The sequence below is a fragment of the Sinocyclocheilus grahami genome, unplaced genomic scaffold, assembly GCF_001515645.1.
Source record: "Sinocyclocheilus grahami isolate Dianchi unplaced genomic scaffold, SAMN03320097.WGS_v1.1 scaffold898.1, whole genome shotgun sequence".
Taxonomy (NCBI): Eukaryota; Metazoa; Chordata; class Actinopteri; order Cypriniformes; family Cyprinidae; genus Sinocyclocheilus; species Sinocyclocheilus grahami.
Window position 1 is genome coordinate 357,033 of NW_015506077.1, and position 16,699 is coordinate 373,731.

At 37.3% G+C, this 16,699-nt stretch overlaps 2 protein-coding genes across 4 annotated transcripts in view; both read left to right on the forward strand.

Moving 5' to 3' along the window:
- Nucleotides 1–11,920, forward strand: part of LOC107563922 (GTP-binding protein Rit1-like) — a 22,993-nt gene extending 11,073 nt beyond the window's left edge. The window contains exons 4-6 of one of the 3 annotated variants that reach the window (XM_016248908.1): nucleotides 2,224–2,297; nucleotides 6,876–7,067; nucleotides 11,478–11,920. In XM_016248908.1, the coding sequence (XP_016104394.1) occupies nucleotides 2,224–2,297; nucleotides 6,876–7,067; nucleotides 11,478–11,708 (497 nt within the window). In that variant the 3' untranslated portion in view covers nucleotides 11,709–11,920. Of the gene's footprint in view, nucleotides 1–2,223; nucleotides 2,298–4,880; nucleotides 5,031–6,875; nucleotides 7,068–9,725; nucleotides 11,195–11,477 lie in introns of those variants that run through there. The other 2 variants (XM_016248907.1, XM_016248909.1) reach the window with 2 other exon arrangements.
- Nucleotides 11,921–12,220: 300 nt separating this feature from the next.
- The window catches only part of LOC107563923 (peroxisomal membrane protein 11B-like), an 8,245-nt gene continuing 3,766 nt past the window's right edge, over nucleotides 12,221–16,699 (forward strand). Inside the window, exons 1-3 of the mRNA XM_016248910.1 lie at nucleotides 12,221–12,484; nucleotides 14,772–14,887; nucleotides 16,339–16,540. Coding sequence (XP_016104396.1) covers nucleotides 12,429–12,484; nucleotides 14,772–14,887; nucleotides 16,339–16,540 — 374 coding nt within the window. The 5' untranslated portion in view covers nucleotides 12,221–12,428. The remainder of the gene's footprint in view (nucleotides 12,485–14,771; nucleotides 14,888–16,338; nucleotides 16,541–16,699) is intronic.

Below are 16,699 nucleotides of genomic sequence, written 5' to 3' on the forward strand. Positions count from 1 at the left end.
CTATCTATCTATCTATCTATCTATCTATCTATCTATCTATCTATCTATCTATCTATCTATCTATCTATCTATCTGTCTATCTCTCTATCTGTCTATCTCTCTGTCTGTCTGTCTGTCTGTCTATCTATCTAATATTGCTTCCTTCAGTAAAAAAAGTCATCTTGTCTGAACAGACCAAGCACTATTTACAAGTGTGAAGAGTCCAAAACAGCTCTAAACAAATATGTTGGTGGATTTTGATGTGAGAGAACAACAGATACGGATAGATTTTTCACTAGAGGAAGCGTTATTATGAATTATGCACTCATATTTTCACCAAAAGTTATAAACAAATATGTTGGTGGATTTTAATGTGAGAGAACAACAGATACGGATAGATTTTTCACTAGAGGAAGCGTTATTATGAATTATGCACTCATATTTTCACCAAAAGTTAAAAAGTTAAAGTTAAAACTCCTTAGTGATACAAACATGCAGCTTTTCACTTCATGAGATGTTCACTTCATGTTTTTATCAGCTGTTTGGACTCTCATTCTGACGGCACCCATTCACTGCAGAGGATCCATTGCTGAGCAGGTGATGTAATGCTACATTTCTCCTAATCTGTTCCCATGAACAAACAAACTCATCTACATCTAGGATGACCTGAGGGTGAGTACATTTACAGCAAATTTCCATTTTTGGATGAACTATTCCTTTAAAGGTGGGGTAAGTGATTTCTGGTAGCCAATGTTGACATTTGAAATCACCAAAACAAACACGCCCCTACCCCAAAAGGGTCTCGCCCCTATTTTGATAGCTCCGCCTCACACATACGTACACAACCCAGACAACGATTAGTGCCAACCAATGTTACACCATGTCTACACCAGACGTGAGCGGCGCGACAAAATACTATAGAGCTCATTATAATCAGTGATAATGTCTACACCATAGAGATATATATATACATATCTATGGTCTACACTGGATGCGGCGCGGCACGACACAACAAATCCCTGACAGAAAACTGCTGCTGCGTTCTATTCATGACGTATTGACACAAATTTCAAATTATTTTTAATGGTCGCTTTGTCGCGACAGACTTTAGCTGTTGTGGCGCAGACACTGTGTTACTCACCTATCGAGAAGAAACAAAGCAACCTCGGTGTCCGATCCTCTTTTGTTTTTTATCCGCCATCTCTATCTTTCTGTCGCTCGGCTCGGACTGAACGCTCTCTCCTCCACGTCACGAGTAGACACGCCCCTTACTGCTGATTGGCTACAAGTTTGTTTTGCTAATCAGCCCAAATCAGTTTTCTAAAGTGTTTTTAAAAAATCGCTTACCCCACCTTTAATGTGCAACTTGTTTGAATACAGTAATTTTGGCACAGAAATTACACTTTGAGTTGATGTCTTATTTATTTTTATGATGTAATATTTTTTATAATTTATCTAATTTAATAATATTATCTAATAATGTTACCTAATAATTTGACTTTATGTAAGAAATTGTAACTTAGAAATAGAGTTATTTACATCCTTACATGCTTTATGTACTTACATGTTTAATCTATTTTCATTGATTTTTCTTGAGACTGTCAGGTGTTGTGTCTGTCTCACACACCATTCTAAAGTTTGGAGTCTGTAATATATGTTAAAGTTTTTTAAAGAAGTGTCTAATTCTAACCAAGGCTGCATTTATTTGATCATAAATACAGTAAAACAGTAATATTGCAAAATATTATTGCAATTTAAAATAACTGGTTTCTATTGTAATATATTTTAAAATGTAATTTATTCCTGTGATCAAAGCTGGATTTTCAGCATCATTACTCCAGTCTCCAGTGTCACATGATCCAGAAATCATTCTAATATGCAGATTTGCTGCTCAAGAAACATGATTATAATCAATGTTGAAAACAATTGTGCTGCTTCATATTTTTATGAAAACTGGGATGTTTTTTGATAAGATTCTTTGATAAATAAAAAGGTGAAAAGTACAGCATTTATTTGAAATAGAATTTCTTTTGTAACATTTTGAAAGTCTTTACATTTTAATTGAATGTCTTTTAATTTAATGCATCCTTTAAAAATAATGAATGGTAGTGTGTGTATTTACTAAATATAGCCCTAAATATAACACTGATGTCTCTTCCCATTTTAGGGCTTTTTTTCTGTTAAGCTGTTTAATGTTGTTGTGTCCTCTCATCAACCTCCATGCATGTGTTTTTCTGTTTTTAGAGGATGCCTATAAAACACAGATCCGCATAGACGATGAGCCAGCAAACCTGGACATCTTGGACACAGCAGGACAGGTAGGCGGTAGAGGTGGTGTGATAAAGATGGACACATGGAAAACAAAACAAGAAACAGTGAAGTGCAAAAACCTGTCTGTGGTAAACTGTGGTGCTCTGGTGCTCAATTTATATCGCAGACTATAAGAAGGTCATTCTCAAATGTGTCTCACTTCTCTTTTTCTGTGTCTATCTTTGTATCTTTGCCTTCACAAGACACAAACACATCAGGCACAATGTTTCTCCCTCTGAATCAGCATCTTTTTCATCATTGGATCACTCAGCGATGTTATAAAATACATCTCATCACGAGTTTAATGAAAATTGGCCTACAGTATAATAATGTAGTGTTTAGGGTTCATTTGGGTACATTGTTGAAACATTCAGGGAATGTTTCATAATGCATCTGTGGTATGATGTTGATTAAGTTTTGACCAGTATAAACTAATCTCATGGTTTTTTATGCAGGCAGAAATATAGCCACAAGGCTAAAATTGACACAATATGTAAAATTGTGCTTGAACAAGAGTCTAATGTGGTCAAATTGCTTAATAACATTGTTTGTGTAAAATTATATCCATTTAGGACTGGGCAATATGGCCAAAAATATTATCATGATAGTTCTATAAATATCGATATGTATTGCAGTATTCATCTACTGTTAATGGGGAAGGAAATTCCACATGTTTGAAAAATGTTGTCTAATGAAATGAATTAGTAAAACTTGAACAGTTTGATCATTATTTAAAAATGTAATCAAATGAAATTAATTTACAAAAAAACATTGCATTTTTATTGTCAAGCAAGATGCTGCACAACAGAACTGTATAAACTGATGAAAAAATACCTTGGCTGTGTGATATTCCTCAAAAATATTATTATTATTACTTTGAGAATTATATGTTACTAGGCTATACAGTAGTAGTATATTTCTCTAATAATTTCTTAAAGTTAAACCAGACTTTTATTTTGACGATAGTTTTACTTTCAGTTTCAGTGTGTATTTGACGGTAGTTTTTTCTCAAATTAAACGGTGTAACCAAGTAAAGAGACTCTCAGAGCAGCTCTGGAGACTGAAGTTCATGTGTTCATGTCCTCATATATTAAAATGCAGAAATCAGTGAGCCTCACATGTTGGCTATTTGTGTATAAGACGAAACTGCAGCATTCGTTCACACAGAGACACGCCAAACATGCAGACTTATTAGAAACATGCACTGAGTTCCGGTCCTTGATTCTGATTGGCTGAGCCGCGTTCGAAGCTGTTGTAAATTACTCTACAAACATACACCTTTGTTTACTTTGTGTGTTGCTCAGCAGCCACACGACACAACAAATCCCTGACAGAAAACTGCTGCTGCGTTCTATTCATGACGTATTGACACAAATTTCAAATTATTTTTAATGGTCGCTTTGTCGCGACAGACTTTAGCTGTTGTGGCGCAGACACTGTGTTACTCACCTATCGAGAAGAAACAAAGCAACCTCGGCGTCCGATCGCAGACCTTCCGCTTCTTGAGTTCTCTCCAGCGCTGGAAAGCTGATCCGATATTTACACGGGTCCTACTCCTTGCCTTATTGCCTTAAGCCTTCTTTTGTTCCTCAGACGTTTTCCTCTTTTGTTTTTTATCCGCCATCTCTATCTTTCTGTCGCTCGGCTCGGACTGAACGCTCTCTCCTCCACGTCACGAGTAGACACGCCCCTTACTGCTGATTGGCTACAAGTTTGTTTTGCTAATCAGCCCAAATCAGTTTTCTAAAGTGTTTTTAAAAAATCGCTTACCCCACCTTTAATGTGCAACTTGTTTGAATACAGTAATTTTGGCACAGAAATTACACTTTGAGTTGATGTCTTATTTATTTTTATGATGTAATATTTTTTATAATTTATCTAATTTAATAATATTATCTAATAATGTTACCTAATAATTTGACTTTATGTAATAAATTGTAACTTAGAAATAGAGTTATTTACATCCTTACATGCTTTATGTACTTACATGTTTAATCTATTTTCATTGATTTTTCTTGAGACTGTCAGGTGTTGTGTCTGTCTCACACACCATTCTAAAGTTTGGAGTCTGTAATATATGTTAAAGTTTTTTAAAGAAGTGTCTAATTCTAACCAAGGCTGCATTTATTTGATCATAAATACAGTAAAACAGTAATATTGCAAAATATTATTGCAATTTAAAATAACTGGTTTCTATTGTAATATATTTTAAAATGTAATTTATTCCTGTGATCAAAGCTGGATTTTCAGCATCATTACTCCAGTCTTCAGTGTCACATGATCCAGAAATCATTCTAATGTGCAGATTTGCTGCTCAAGAAACATGATTATTATCAATGTTGAAAACAATTGTGCTGCTTCATATTTTTATGAAAACTGGGATATTTTTTGATAAGATTCTTTGATAAATAAAAAGGTGAAAAGTACAGCATTTATTTGAAATAGAATTTCTTTTGTAACATTTTGAAAGTCTTTACATTTTAATTGAATGTCTTTTAATTTAATGCATCCTTTAAAAATAATGAATGGTAGTGTGTGTATTTACTAAATATAGCCCTAAATATAACACTGATGTCTCTTCCCATTTTAGGGCTTTTTTTCTGTTAAGCTGTTTAATGTTGTTGTGTCCTCTCATCAACCTCCATGCATGTGTTTTTCTGTTTTTAGAGGATGCCTATAAAACACAGATCCGCATAGACGATGAGCCAGCAAACCTGGACATCTTGGACACAGCAGGACAGGTAGGCGGTAGAGGTGGTGTGATAAAGATGGACACATGGAAAACAAAACAAGAAACAGTGAAGTGCAAAAACCTGTCTGTGGTAAACTGTGGTGCTCAACTTAACACTTTATATCGCAGACTATAAGAAGGTCATTCTCAAATGTGTCTCACTTCTCTTTTTCTGTGTCTATCTTTGCGGTTGTCACTTCACAAGACACAAACACATCAGGCACAATGTTTCTCCCTCTGAATCAGCATCTTTTTCATCATTGGATCACTCAGCGATGTTATAAAATACATCTCATCACGAGTTTAATGAAAATTGGCCTACAGTATAATAATGTAGTGTTTAGGGTTCATTTGGGTACATTGTTGAAACATTCAGGGAATGTTTCATAATGCATCTGTGGTATGATGTTGATTAAGTTTTGACCAGTATAAACTAATCTCATGGTTTTTTATGCAGGCAGAAATATAGCCACAAGGCTAAAATTGACACAATATGTAAAATTGTGCTTGAACAAGAGTCTAATGTGGTCAAATTGCTTAATAACATTGTTTGTGTAAAATTATATCCATTTAGGACTGGGCAATATGGCCAAAAATATTATCATGATAGTTCTATAAATATCGATATGTATTGCAGTATTCATCTACTGTTAATGGGGAAGGAAATTCCACATGTTTGAAAAATGTTGTCTAATGAAATGAATTAGTAAAACTTGAACAGTTTGATCATTATTTAAAAATGTAATCAAATGAAATTAATTTACAAAAAAACATTGCATTTTTATTGTCAAGCAAGATGCTGCACAACAGAACTGTATAAACTGATGAAAAAATACCTTGGCTGTGTGATATTCCTCAAAAATATTATTATTATTACTTTGAGAATTATATGTTACTAGGCTATACAGTAGTAGTATATTTCTCTAATAATTTCTTAAAGTTAAACCAGACTTTTATTTTGACGATAGTTTTACTTTCAGTTTCAGTGTGTATTTGACGGTAGTTTTTTCTCAAATTAAACGGTGTAACCAAGTAAAGAGACTCTCAGAGCAGCTCTGGAGACTGAAGTTCATGTGTTCATGTCCTCATATATTAAAATGCAGAAATCAGTGAGCCTCACATGTTGGCTATTTGTGTATAAGACGAAACTGCGGCATTCGTTCACACAGAGACACGCCAAACATGCAGACTTATTAGAAACATGCACTGAGTTCCGGTCCTTGATTCTGATTGGCTGAGCCGCGTTCGAAGCTGTTGTAAATTACTCTACAAACATACACCTTTGTTTACTTTGTGTGTTGCTCAGCAGCCACTTTACTGTTTCTGAGGAACTACATTGTTTGGTGGAAGAATACTGTTTTTATTTATATCATTACATTTTATTTGCTCTGTTTTATTTTATATTTATGGAATGACCAATTTATAAAAGCAATAAGCCCGTGAAGCCGTGGTTTAGTGAATTTATAACAGCTAAGGGGCGTTGTTAGGTACGACGCGAAGCTGTTATAAATTCACTGTAAACCATGGCTTCTTGGGGCTTATTGCTTTATTTTATTGTTGTGATTATTTTTTATGATTATTTTACTTCCTTTTATGTAAAGCACTTTGAATCGTCGCCTTTATTTCCGCTGTGTCATAGACTGTTAGATTAATCCATATCCAGTAAAAATGTCCAACATAATTGTTAACAATATAAATTTTATCGCAGTTTCGATAAGATACCGTTTTAGCGTCCAGCCCTACCTGCTCTTGCCAGGACCATGTAAATCTGATAAATCCCGTAATTTTGCATGATACGTACAAGGATACAACAAGACGGTGAGTTTGTAAAGAAGATCTCTTTGTTTGAAACCAGGCGGAGTTCACAGCCATGCGTGATCAGTACATGCGAGCGGGTGAAGGTTTCATCATCTCATACTCCATCACGGACCGCCGCAGTTTCCAGGAGGCTCGCCACTTCAAGCAGCTGATCTACCGCGTGCGGCGCACCGTCGACACCCCCGTCGTGCTGGTGGGAAACAAGTCTGACCTGGCCCATCTCAGACAGGTGAGACGCTTTACCTGAAACCCATGTAGCTCAGAAATATTCACCCCCCTCAGACTGTATTGCATAATATCGTGGTACGCAATGGAACCATGGTGTATCCCGTTCAAAATACTACAGCTATAATGTGACAGATATTTGAGCATTTATATAGTGGTATGATTATGTATTTTTGTAGGCCAACCCTTAAATTAACATCGCCCTGATTCCCTCGACATATTCCCTCCGATTTTTCCATTGGCTTTTTGATCATTGCAGAAAATAAGCTCTGTTACCCTGAAAAGTTTGAAATTTCTTGAGTTCGTGTTCACCACAGACCTTATTTCAGGCATTTATGCTAAAACACATTCAAAAAGCCCATTGACTTCAGGACGATGGAAACAAAAATGCTCAAATACAACTTGTTTCTGGGTTTTGTCCTAAAAAGCATCATCTCTGCAGCACTATATAGCAGACTGGGACACACTTCTTGGTGGCTCATGGTTTGGATTTTGACAAGGACTTTAAACAGTTTGATTTTAAGTAATTTTTCAAAGTCATTGCCCTGAAGGTCTTCTTTCTGTTCTCATCTCCAAGCGTTTTCCTTCTGTCTTTATGATGTCTCAATTCCCCGCCACAGGGACGAATCCCTAATGCACAGTGCTGCCACCTCTGTGCTTCACCGTAGGGCTGATGTCTCACTGTGATGTGCTTTCTTTGATATGAGCCAAACACAGTCTAGCATTGTGCCATCTGAGAAGAACAGACTCTTCCTGGAGCTTCTCAATCTTAAGTACCAGCCAGACAGTTTCTCTCATCTCTGTCATGGAGAACTGTAACTTCTACAGAGTCGCTGTAGGCTTCTTGATGGCCTCTCTTGCAAAGGTTATCATTGGCTGTAAACATGATTTTGAAGGATGTGCCAGCCTGTTCACATTCAAAGTTGTGTTACTTTCCTTTAGAGACAGGCTGCACTGTGCATTGGGATATGTGCAGTTTCTTGGAAATATTTGTACGTTGTACCTTAACTAGTATTTTTCAAGAACCGTGTCCCATATCAGCTTCAAACACTTGTAGCATTTGGACCAATCAGACACACAACTATTTGTTATATTTAACAAATAATCCCTAACACCCCCTCACCCAAACAACAAGCCAACTATGAGGGTCTATAGACCCTTCCCCCGAAATGCATCTAACTCCTCAGAAAGGCAGAACAGGCCTCTGGTTCCATGACAACCAATGCTGATATCACTGGTTTTATTGCCCAAAGGAATGCGGGCAGAGCAACTCTCAATTAATTTACCCATAGGAAAGACACACAATGCTATATAAATGGAATTTCATTCACAGACAAACCTTTCTTTGACCTTCCTATCACATATCCTCAGGTTATTGTGTATATTATTACTATTCTTATACTATTGTATACTGTTTTATGCATGCTTATAGAACCACTCATTCATGTAATGTAACCTTACCTATACCATGTTTGGTCTCTATGAATTCGTCTTCGAATGATCTAATTGAGAGTTTATATTATATGTTGATACTTATGCAACAAATTAGTATTCTAAGAATCTTTAGTAGACTTTGCATCAAAATCCAATCCAGTTGCATATGCAAATGACCATGTTCGGAGACAAAGAGTCGTACACTTTCCCTTCAAAAAGTGCAAGTCACCATTGGCTCTTTGACCCTCGAGAGGTGTGACCTCCACAGAACTTAAAAGGCCTCACTTCAGTGCTTTTAGTCTCTTCACCTGTCTCTCATCACCTTCCCATCTTCTGGTTGCTAAGTCCCAGAGGCCTGGCAGGCCTCGATACAGCTCAGTCTAAAGTTCTGTTAGATTCTGAGAAGATGAGGATGCTGAGCTAGAAGTTTTCTTCTGGACCCCAAAGTTTCATTCACCAAAAATCCTTGGATTCCAGCTGTCGTCTCTCTCTCGAGCTCTGCGCTCTTTTCTCATCACCTTCATCTGGGAGAAAACTCTCCCAATCACCACCGAGCCAGAATACCATCTATTGGAGTTCATCACCTTTCAAACCCGGAAGAACGTGAAGAACTCCAACACCACCAAACCTTCAAACCATCAAATTAATACTTTTATTCAGCAACGATGCATTCATTTGATCAAAAGTGACAGTAAAGACATTTATAATGGTACAAAAGACATTTTATAATGTTACAACTGTTTTCAACATTGAAAATAAGAAATCTTGAGCAGCAAATCAGCATAGAATGATGTCTGAAGAAACATGATACTGAAGATTTGAGCAATGATGCTGAAAATTCAGCTTTACATCACATAAAAATGATAAATTATAAAATATAATTTTTTCCTAAGTTATTATAATTTTTTATAATTTATATTTTAAATTATAGAACTATATATAAAACAATAAAAAGGTTATTTAAAATAAAACACTAAAATGTTCAATAATATTTCATAATACTACAGTTTAACTGTATTTTTGATTAAATAAATGCAGGTGCTTTGGTGAGCTTAAGAGACTTCTTTCAGAAACGTCATATACATGGATATACTGTGTGTATAAATCTATGTAAACGAATGACCCACTATTTTTACATATCTAATCATTAACTAACGTTGGAGACATACTAGGCTCAAATGAAACCGTTTAGACTGAAGGGCTGTTTGTTTTGTCTTCACATGTTCAGGTGTCTGTGGAGGAGGGCAAACAGCTGGCGGGGGAGTTCCAGTGCCCGTTTTTTGAGACCTCCGCGGCATTCCGCTATTACATCGACGAGGTGTTTGCTGCATTGGTGCGTCAGATCCGCCAGCACGAGGCTGAGGTGGTGCGGGGCGGCGAGAGGAAAACCCGGCGCAGCCATTCCTTCTGGAGCCGCCTTAAAGCCCCCTTCCATAAGAAACAGCAGTCCGAGCACTGAGAGAGGCACACAGAGAGGAAGGGCATGATGGGATCTCTCACCTGCAGCTGTATTAGTCCCATCTCCCTCACATGGTTTGAGAACTGTATTTATAGTTTCTATCTGATTGTCTCCCAATCATTTCAGTTAGACTAAACCCTCACTGTGCAGGACACACTCACTGTCATCATTTGGGACGTGGGCTGATTTACTGATGTTAGAGATTCAGAAAGAAATGTTAAACTTGACAGTAGTTATTATTTTTGGACTGAATTAGACTTTGTGAAGGTGAATGTCCGGGGGAAAGTTGTACCTCATATTTTAACGGATGGGAATGCAGAAGGATTTGCTAGTTGGAATAAAATGAAGGTCGAATGAGTTCCAGAGAGCATGTGGTGCAGAGGAGAAAGAAGGAAAAGAAAGCGAGGTGTTGCAGGATGGGCAAATAGGCAAGGGTTTATGGTAAAAATATTAATCTGCCGGTATAATGAGTACTGTGAACCATTGTAGTTAATTCAACAGCAACTCTGTTCTTTAGCTTCTTTTTAAAAACTGGGTGGATAACATGTCCGGGTCACATTTCACCCCAAAAGTGTGTTATTATCATTATTATTATTATTTAAAATAAATAATAAGATGGGATGCACTGCAAAATATTTTCATAACTGGAAGCACATTTCCCCCCAAATACTGGGATGTTTTACTTTTGAGTTTGTAATTCACAATTATGCACAATTTTTGATTAGACTCTCATTACTGTAATACAGTAGTATTTTACAACTTAATATATTTTTCATTATACAGTAAGGAGAATTGTAACCGTCATGCAAAGGTAACAGTGGGGTCGCTTTATTGTCATGGAAATAATGCAAAAATGCTCCTAAAAATGCACTCTTCTTACATCAAAATATTATATACTAAATATCATTTATTATATTTTGACCTGAAATATGACCTGGACATGTGAGATTCAATCAACTAGGATGCGTTTGATGGTAACTGAGCTGTATGAACTAGTTGCAAAATACACTGTATGAATGACTTTTTATTACATTTTGCTGAGCAATATTCAGGTCCACCTTTAAGCACATTAACAGGCTGACCAACCTGATTATGATTGAAAACAAAATTGTTTGCTTTTCACACAGGGTCAGGATTGTTTTTCTTGTGATTATTAGATTTTATTTTGAAGCAGAATGGGCTTACTATATTTTCCTTTATTTATTGTTATCAGAGATTCTCAAATAAAATTCACTTTACCAATCTACAGCATAGTCTGATTCTTTTTTATTATTATTATTTTTAGCCTTGTATTGTTTTGTTCTTATTGGTATTATCAGTTATATTAAATACAATATTTGTGACCCTGAAGAACAAAACCAGTCTGAAGTAGCATGGGTATATTTGTAGCAATCGCCAAAAATACATTGTATAGGTCAAAATGAGCCATTTTTTCTTTTTTGTTGTTACGTTGGAGACATACTAGGCTCAAATGAAGCCGTTTAGACTGAAGGGCTGTTTGTTTTGTCTTCACATGTTCAGGTGTCTGTGGAGGAGGGCAAGCAGCTGGCGGGGGAGTTCCAGTGCCCGTTTTTTGAGACCTCCGCGGCGTTCCGCTATTACATCGACGAGGTGTTTGCTGCATTGGTGCGTCAGATCCGCCAGCACGAGGCTGAGGTGGTGCGGGGCGGCGAGAGGAAAACCCGGCGCAGCCATTCCTTCTGGAGCCGCCTTAAAGCCCCCTTCCATAAGAAACAGCAGTCCGAGCACTGAGAGAGGCACACAGAGAGGAAGGGCATGATGGGGTCTCTCACCTGCAGCTGTATTAGTCCCATCTCCCTCACATGGTTTGAGAACTGTATTTATAGTTTCTATCTGATTGTCTCCCAATCATTTCAATTAGACTAAACCCTCACTGTGCAGGACACACTCACTGTCATCATTTGGGACGTGGGCTGATTTACTGATGTTAGAGATTATGAAAGAAATATTAAACTTGACAGTAAAGTATATCAGCAATATTAAATGTATACCTTTAAATGTATTTGGCGATCCCTGGTGGTTGTTTTTATTGTTAGTCGCCAGAAACTAACAGTAAGTTCATTGAACTTTTCTTGTCGTTACATATTAAATTGACCTAGCCTCTAATAAAATAAATGGACACTTTTAGGTTATTTGTGTGCCGTCTCCGTAACGTGCTAAACACATCTGCCAAAACTGTTACTCAATATAAACTGCACGATGCGCTTTCAATTTATCCAAACGCGAACAGCGTGTCCCTCTTCGTCTACCGTCCATGGATTAAAGTGTCAAAGCGACAAAAACACCAAGTGCAACACAGCAAGCATGCCACATAGTTCCAGCCACAGACTACAGTCAAAAGTGCGTAACGTATTCTCCGAAAACATCAAGGATCTTCACGGGGAGCTGTTCAGCGTGAATCTGCGTGAAGGACGCTAGGCCCAGCGCGCGCGCGTGTGTGTGTTGTTTACGATGGAGTCGTGGGTGAGATTCAGCGCGCGGAGTCAAGCCAAAGAGCGCGTGTTCAGGTGCACAAACACCCACTCACCGCGTGTTTACTACACTACATCTGCACTAGCGAGCTTCCTTCACTGCATGAGAGTTGCATTGGAAGTTGTGCTCATTGATACTGTTTTTGTCTCCAGCTGTTACTTCACAAGTAGAAATACTAGCAACAAAGCACAGTATTACTCGCAAGTGTTTACTATGCCTCTGAGTATCATGCAAATATCATATATGGATATGAAACCCATTCAGTACCATGTCACAATGAACACCTACTACTTTCAAAATATGCATATAGTTATATCATAAGGGGTGCTTTCGTTATAAAAGCAGATTTTCAAGTAAACATAATGTCAAGTAACCAGGCATTTGAGCACTAATGCTGTGGTGTGTTTTTGTGATTTATTGCAACGAATTTCAGACCTTTGTAGGGATGTACACTAGCAGTCAAAGTTTTTGAACAATAATGTTTTTTAAAGGGGCCATATGATGCTTTTTTAAAGATCATTATTTGGTGTATTTGGTGTAACAGAATATGTTGACATGCTTTAATGTTCAAAAAACACATTATTTTTCAAATACTGTACATTATTGTAGGTCCTCTATGCCCCGCCTCTCTCAAACTGACCCAGTGCATTGTGATTGGCCGAACACCGCAAGCACTCGTCGGAAATGTAACGCCCCTTACCATAATCACCAGCTTCATCTTTCTAAATAAATGTAAAGACAGTAAATAATGTCATTAGTTTTACCATCAGTTCAAGCGCGAAAGGCGCACGCACACACACGCGATGTGCAAAACTCCGCATTTGAACAGTCAATAGCAAATACTTAAACTAATAACAAAACAGTCGCTGATTCAGAAGCGCCAGATTGTCATAGCAAAGTCAGAATGACCTCCTCTCCTAGGTTCACCAAACGGTCGTCCATAAAATGCATTGCTGTTCTGTTGTAAGTAATCTTAAAGATTCCTAAATGCATCTACTTCCGGAAGGCCAAATAAAGTGCTTTTGCTTTCGCCTAGAAACACACAGCGTCTCCCTGACATGCTGCTTCAACACTAACTGCGGTTACTGAAACCACACCTTCTTTCTTTGTGTGCACATTTGGGCGCATTATGCTATTATTTCCACATAGTGAGGTAGATATGTGGGGGCGTGTTAGAACGAGCTGTTTTAGGGGGGCGTGGCAGAGTCTTAACTTTGATAAAGAATATCTCTTTTGTTTTGAGACTTTAGTCTTTGCAACTTCAGGGATCTTATCTAAATCAGCTTGTAACACTCCAAAGAGAAAGGGACACTTGAAATCGAATCATATGACCCCTTTAAAGAAGTCTCTTCTGCTCACCAAGCCTGCATTTATTTGGTCCAAAAATACAGAATAAAACTGTAATCTTGAAAACTATAAAAGCATATTTTCAAGTAAACAATGTCAAGTAACCAGGCATTTGAGCACTAATGCTGTGGTGTGTTTTTGTGATTTATTGCAACGATTTTCAGACCTTTGTAGGGATGTACACTAGCAGTCAAAGTTTTTGAACAATAATGTTTCTTAAAGAAGTCTCTTCTGCTCACCAAGCCTGCATTTATTTGGTGCAAAGTACAGCAAAAGCAGTAATACTGTGAAATATTTGTACTATTTAAGATAGCTGCTTTCTAATTGAATATAGTTTAAAATATTAATAATATTTAAAACAGTTGAGTAAATTTTTTCATTATTCTTTGAAAAGTAGAAAGATCCAAAGATCAGCATTTATCTATACACTATACTATTCAAAAGCTTGGAGTCGGTATATATTTTGTAATTTTTTTTAAGGAAAGAAATGATAGAAATGAATACTTTTATTTAGCGAGGATGCTTTAAATTGATCAAAAGTGATGATAAAGACATTTATAATGCTACAAAAGATTTCTGTTTCAGATCAGTGCTGTTCTTCTGAGCTTTCTATTCATCAAAGAAACCTGAAAAAATTCTACTCGGCTGTTTTCAACATCATAATAATAATAATAAATGTTTCTTGAGCAGCAAATCAGAATGATTTCTGAAGGATCATGTGACTGGAGTAATCATGCTAAAAATTCAGCTTTGTTTAAAATATATTCAAATAGAAAACTGTTATTTACATAGTAAAACTAAACATTTTTCTGTTTTTGCTGTATTTTGGATCAAAGAAATGCAGGCTTGGTGAGCAGAAGAGAAAACTCGAAAACAACATAAAAAATCTTACTGTTCAAAACCTTTTGACTGGTAGTGTAAGTGTTGTAATACTTGTTGATGCAGTGCTGATTTTCTGTAATTGTGGTTGAACAGGGCTGCCCAGTACGCCTGCACACTGCTGGGATACACACTGCAGAGAGGAGGAGCGAGAGCCGAGCTGCTGAACACCATCAGACAGCTGGAAGCTCACATGAGCCTGACCAGAAAATGTAGGGCCTACGTTTAAGATCTTCTGCTGAAGTCAGTGGTCGGAAGAGTCAGAGTTGGGCACCATTGGTTTCCTCTTGATAATAAGTTACACTGTGGATTAACAGGATGCTGAATTGGAATGAATGGCAGGAGAGGAATACTGAATTGCAACTGAACTGAATTCAGCTCAGTCACTCATTTTCATTAGAGAAAGCCCAACACAAGTTTTGCAGTGAAATACAAAGGCCTAATTAACCCTCAGAGACACAGTCTAACACAGGGGTGCCCAACCCTGCTCCTGGCGATCGACTGTCCTGCAAAGTTTAGCTCCAACTCTAATCAAAGACACCTGCCTTTAATTTTTAAGTGATCCTAAATACCCTAATTAGTTGCTTCAGGTGTGTTTGATTAGGGTTGGAGCTGAACTTTGCAGGAGAGTCGATTGCCAGGAGCAGGGTTGGGCACCCCTGCTCTAACAGTTGCATTCGTTCAGTCTCATTTGCCCTTCCCCCATGTATGAGCTCCTCCGGCCAATCGACTGTCCTGCAAGTTTAGCTCCAACTCTAATCAAAGACACCTGCCTTTAATGTTTAAGTGATCCTGAAGACCCCAATTAGTTGCTTCAGGTGTGTTTGATTAGGGTTGGAGCTGAACTTTGCAGGACAGTCGATCGCCAGGAGCAGGGTTGGGCACCCCTGGTCTAACAGAATTGCAACATATGCATACAGCAGTTAAACAATACTTAATTTTCTCTAAATATAGGTACATATCATGCATGACAGTAGCTGACACTTTGTAGTTTATTACAACAGTTTTAATGGGAAGGTTTGCATATTAACTGCGGCTAACTTTCTAAAGTCACACAAAATGGTGGCAGACACGATTTGTAACACTTTTTGAACAAATGTATATATTTGCAAAGTACGTAGTTGACATAATTTCATTTAAATTGTATTTCTATATGGCTAGTGATGGATTGCATGCCCTGATATTTTGAACATTAGAAAGCATTAATAAAAAAAAAAAACCTTAACAAAAATGCAACACTGTGCATTAGGGGTCAAACATTTTTCTTTTTTTTCTTTTTGGTGCAGCGTTTTTTTTTAGCTGTTTTCTAAACTCTTTAATCATTATTGTCTCATTTGTATAACAACGTGGTGTTTAAATTAAGTGGTATTAAAATACAGAAATGTCGTAACCTTTCATGACTGTATGCTGTGTTCCTGCTGGTAATTTTTGCTATATTTTTCCAATGTCCCAGTGCAAATTGTGCCTAAATTGCCTAATGTTAAAAAAAGAATACATCAAGATAACAAGTCATTGCTTGTGTCTCTGAGTGAGGGGTTTAAACTGATTATATACAGTACCTATTATTACTAATAATGAGTGAAGTGGTTGCGTTAAGTGACTCCTGATGCCTAATCTCGTGCCACTCCCAGAATCTCAGTGTTGTGTGTGTGTTTTGTGTCAGTGATGCGGTTGGGGAACTCGGCTGAAGCTCTGGAAGCAGCCAAACGCACCGTGCATCTGTCAGACGGTGTGCTGCGGCTCTGCATCACTGTGGCCCATTTGAACAGAGCCATGTATTTTGCCTGTGATAATGTACTGTGGGCCGGGAAAACAGGACTGCTGCCCGAACTGGACCAAAACAAATGGAGCCAGAGGTCGTTTAGGTGAGTGCTAGATTCAGTTGTTTTTGTTTTTTTGTTTTGCAAAATGTTCTAAAATGTTAGCAAAATGAAATCATTCCAAAAATGTAATACAAACATATATATATATATATATATATATATATATATATATATATATATACACACACACACACACTCTCT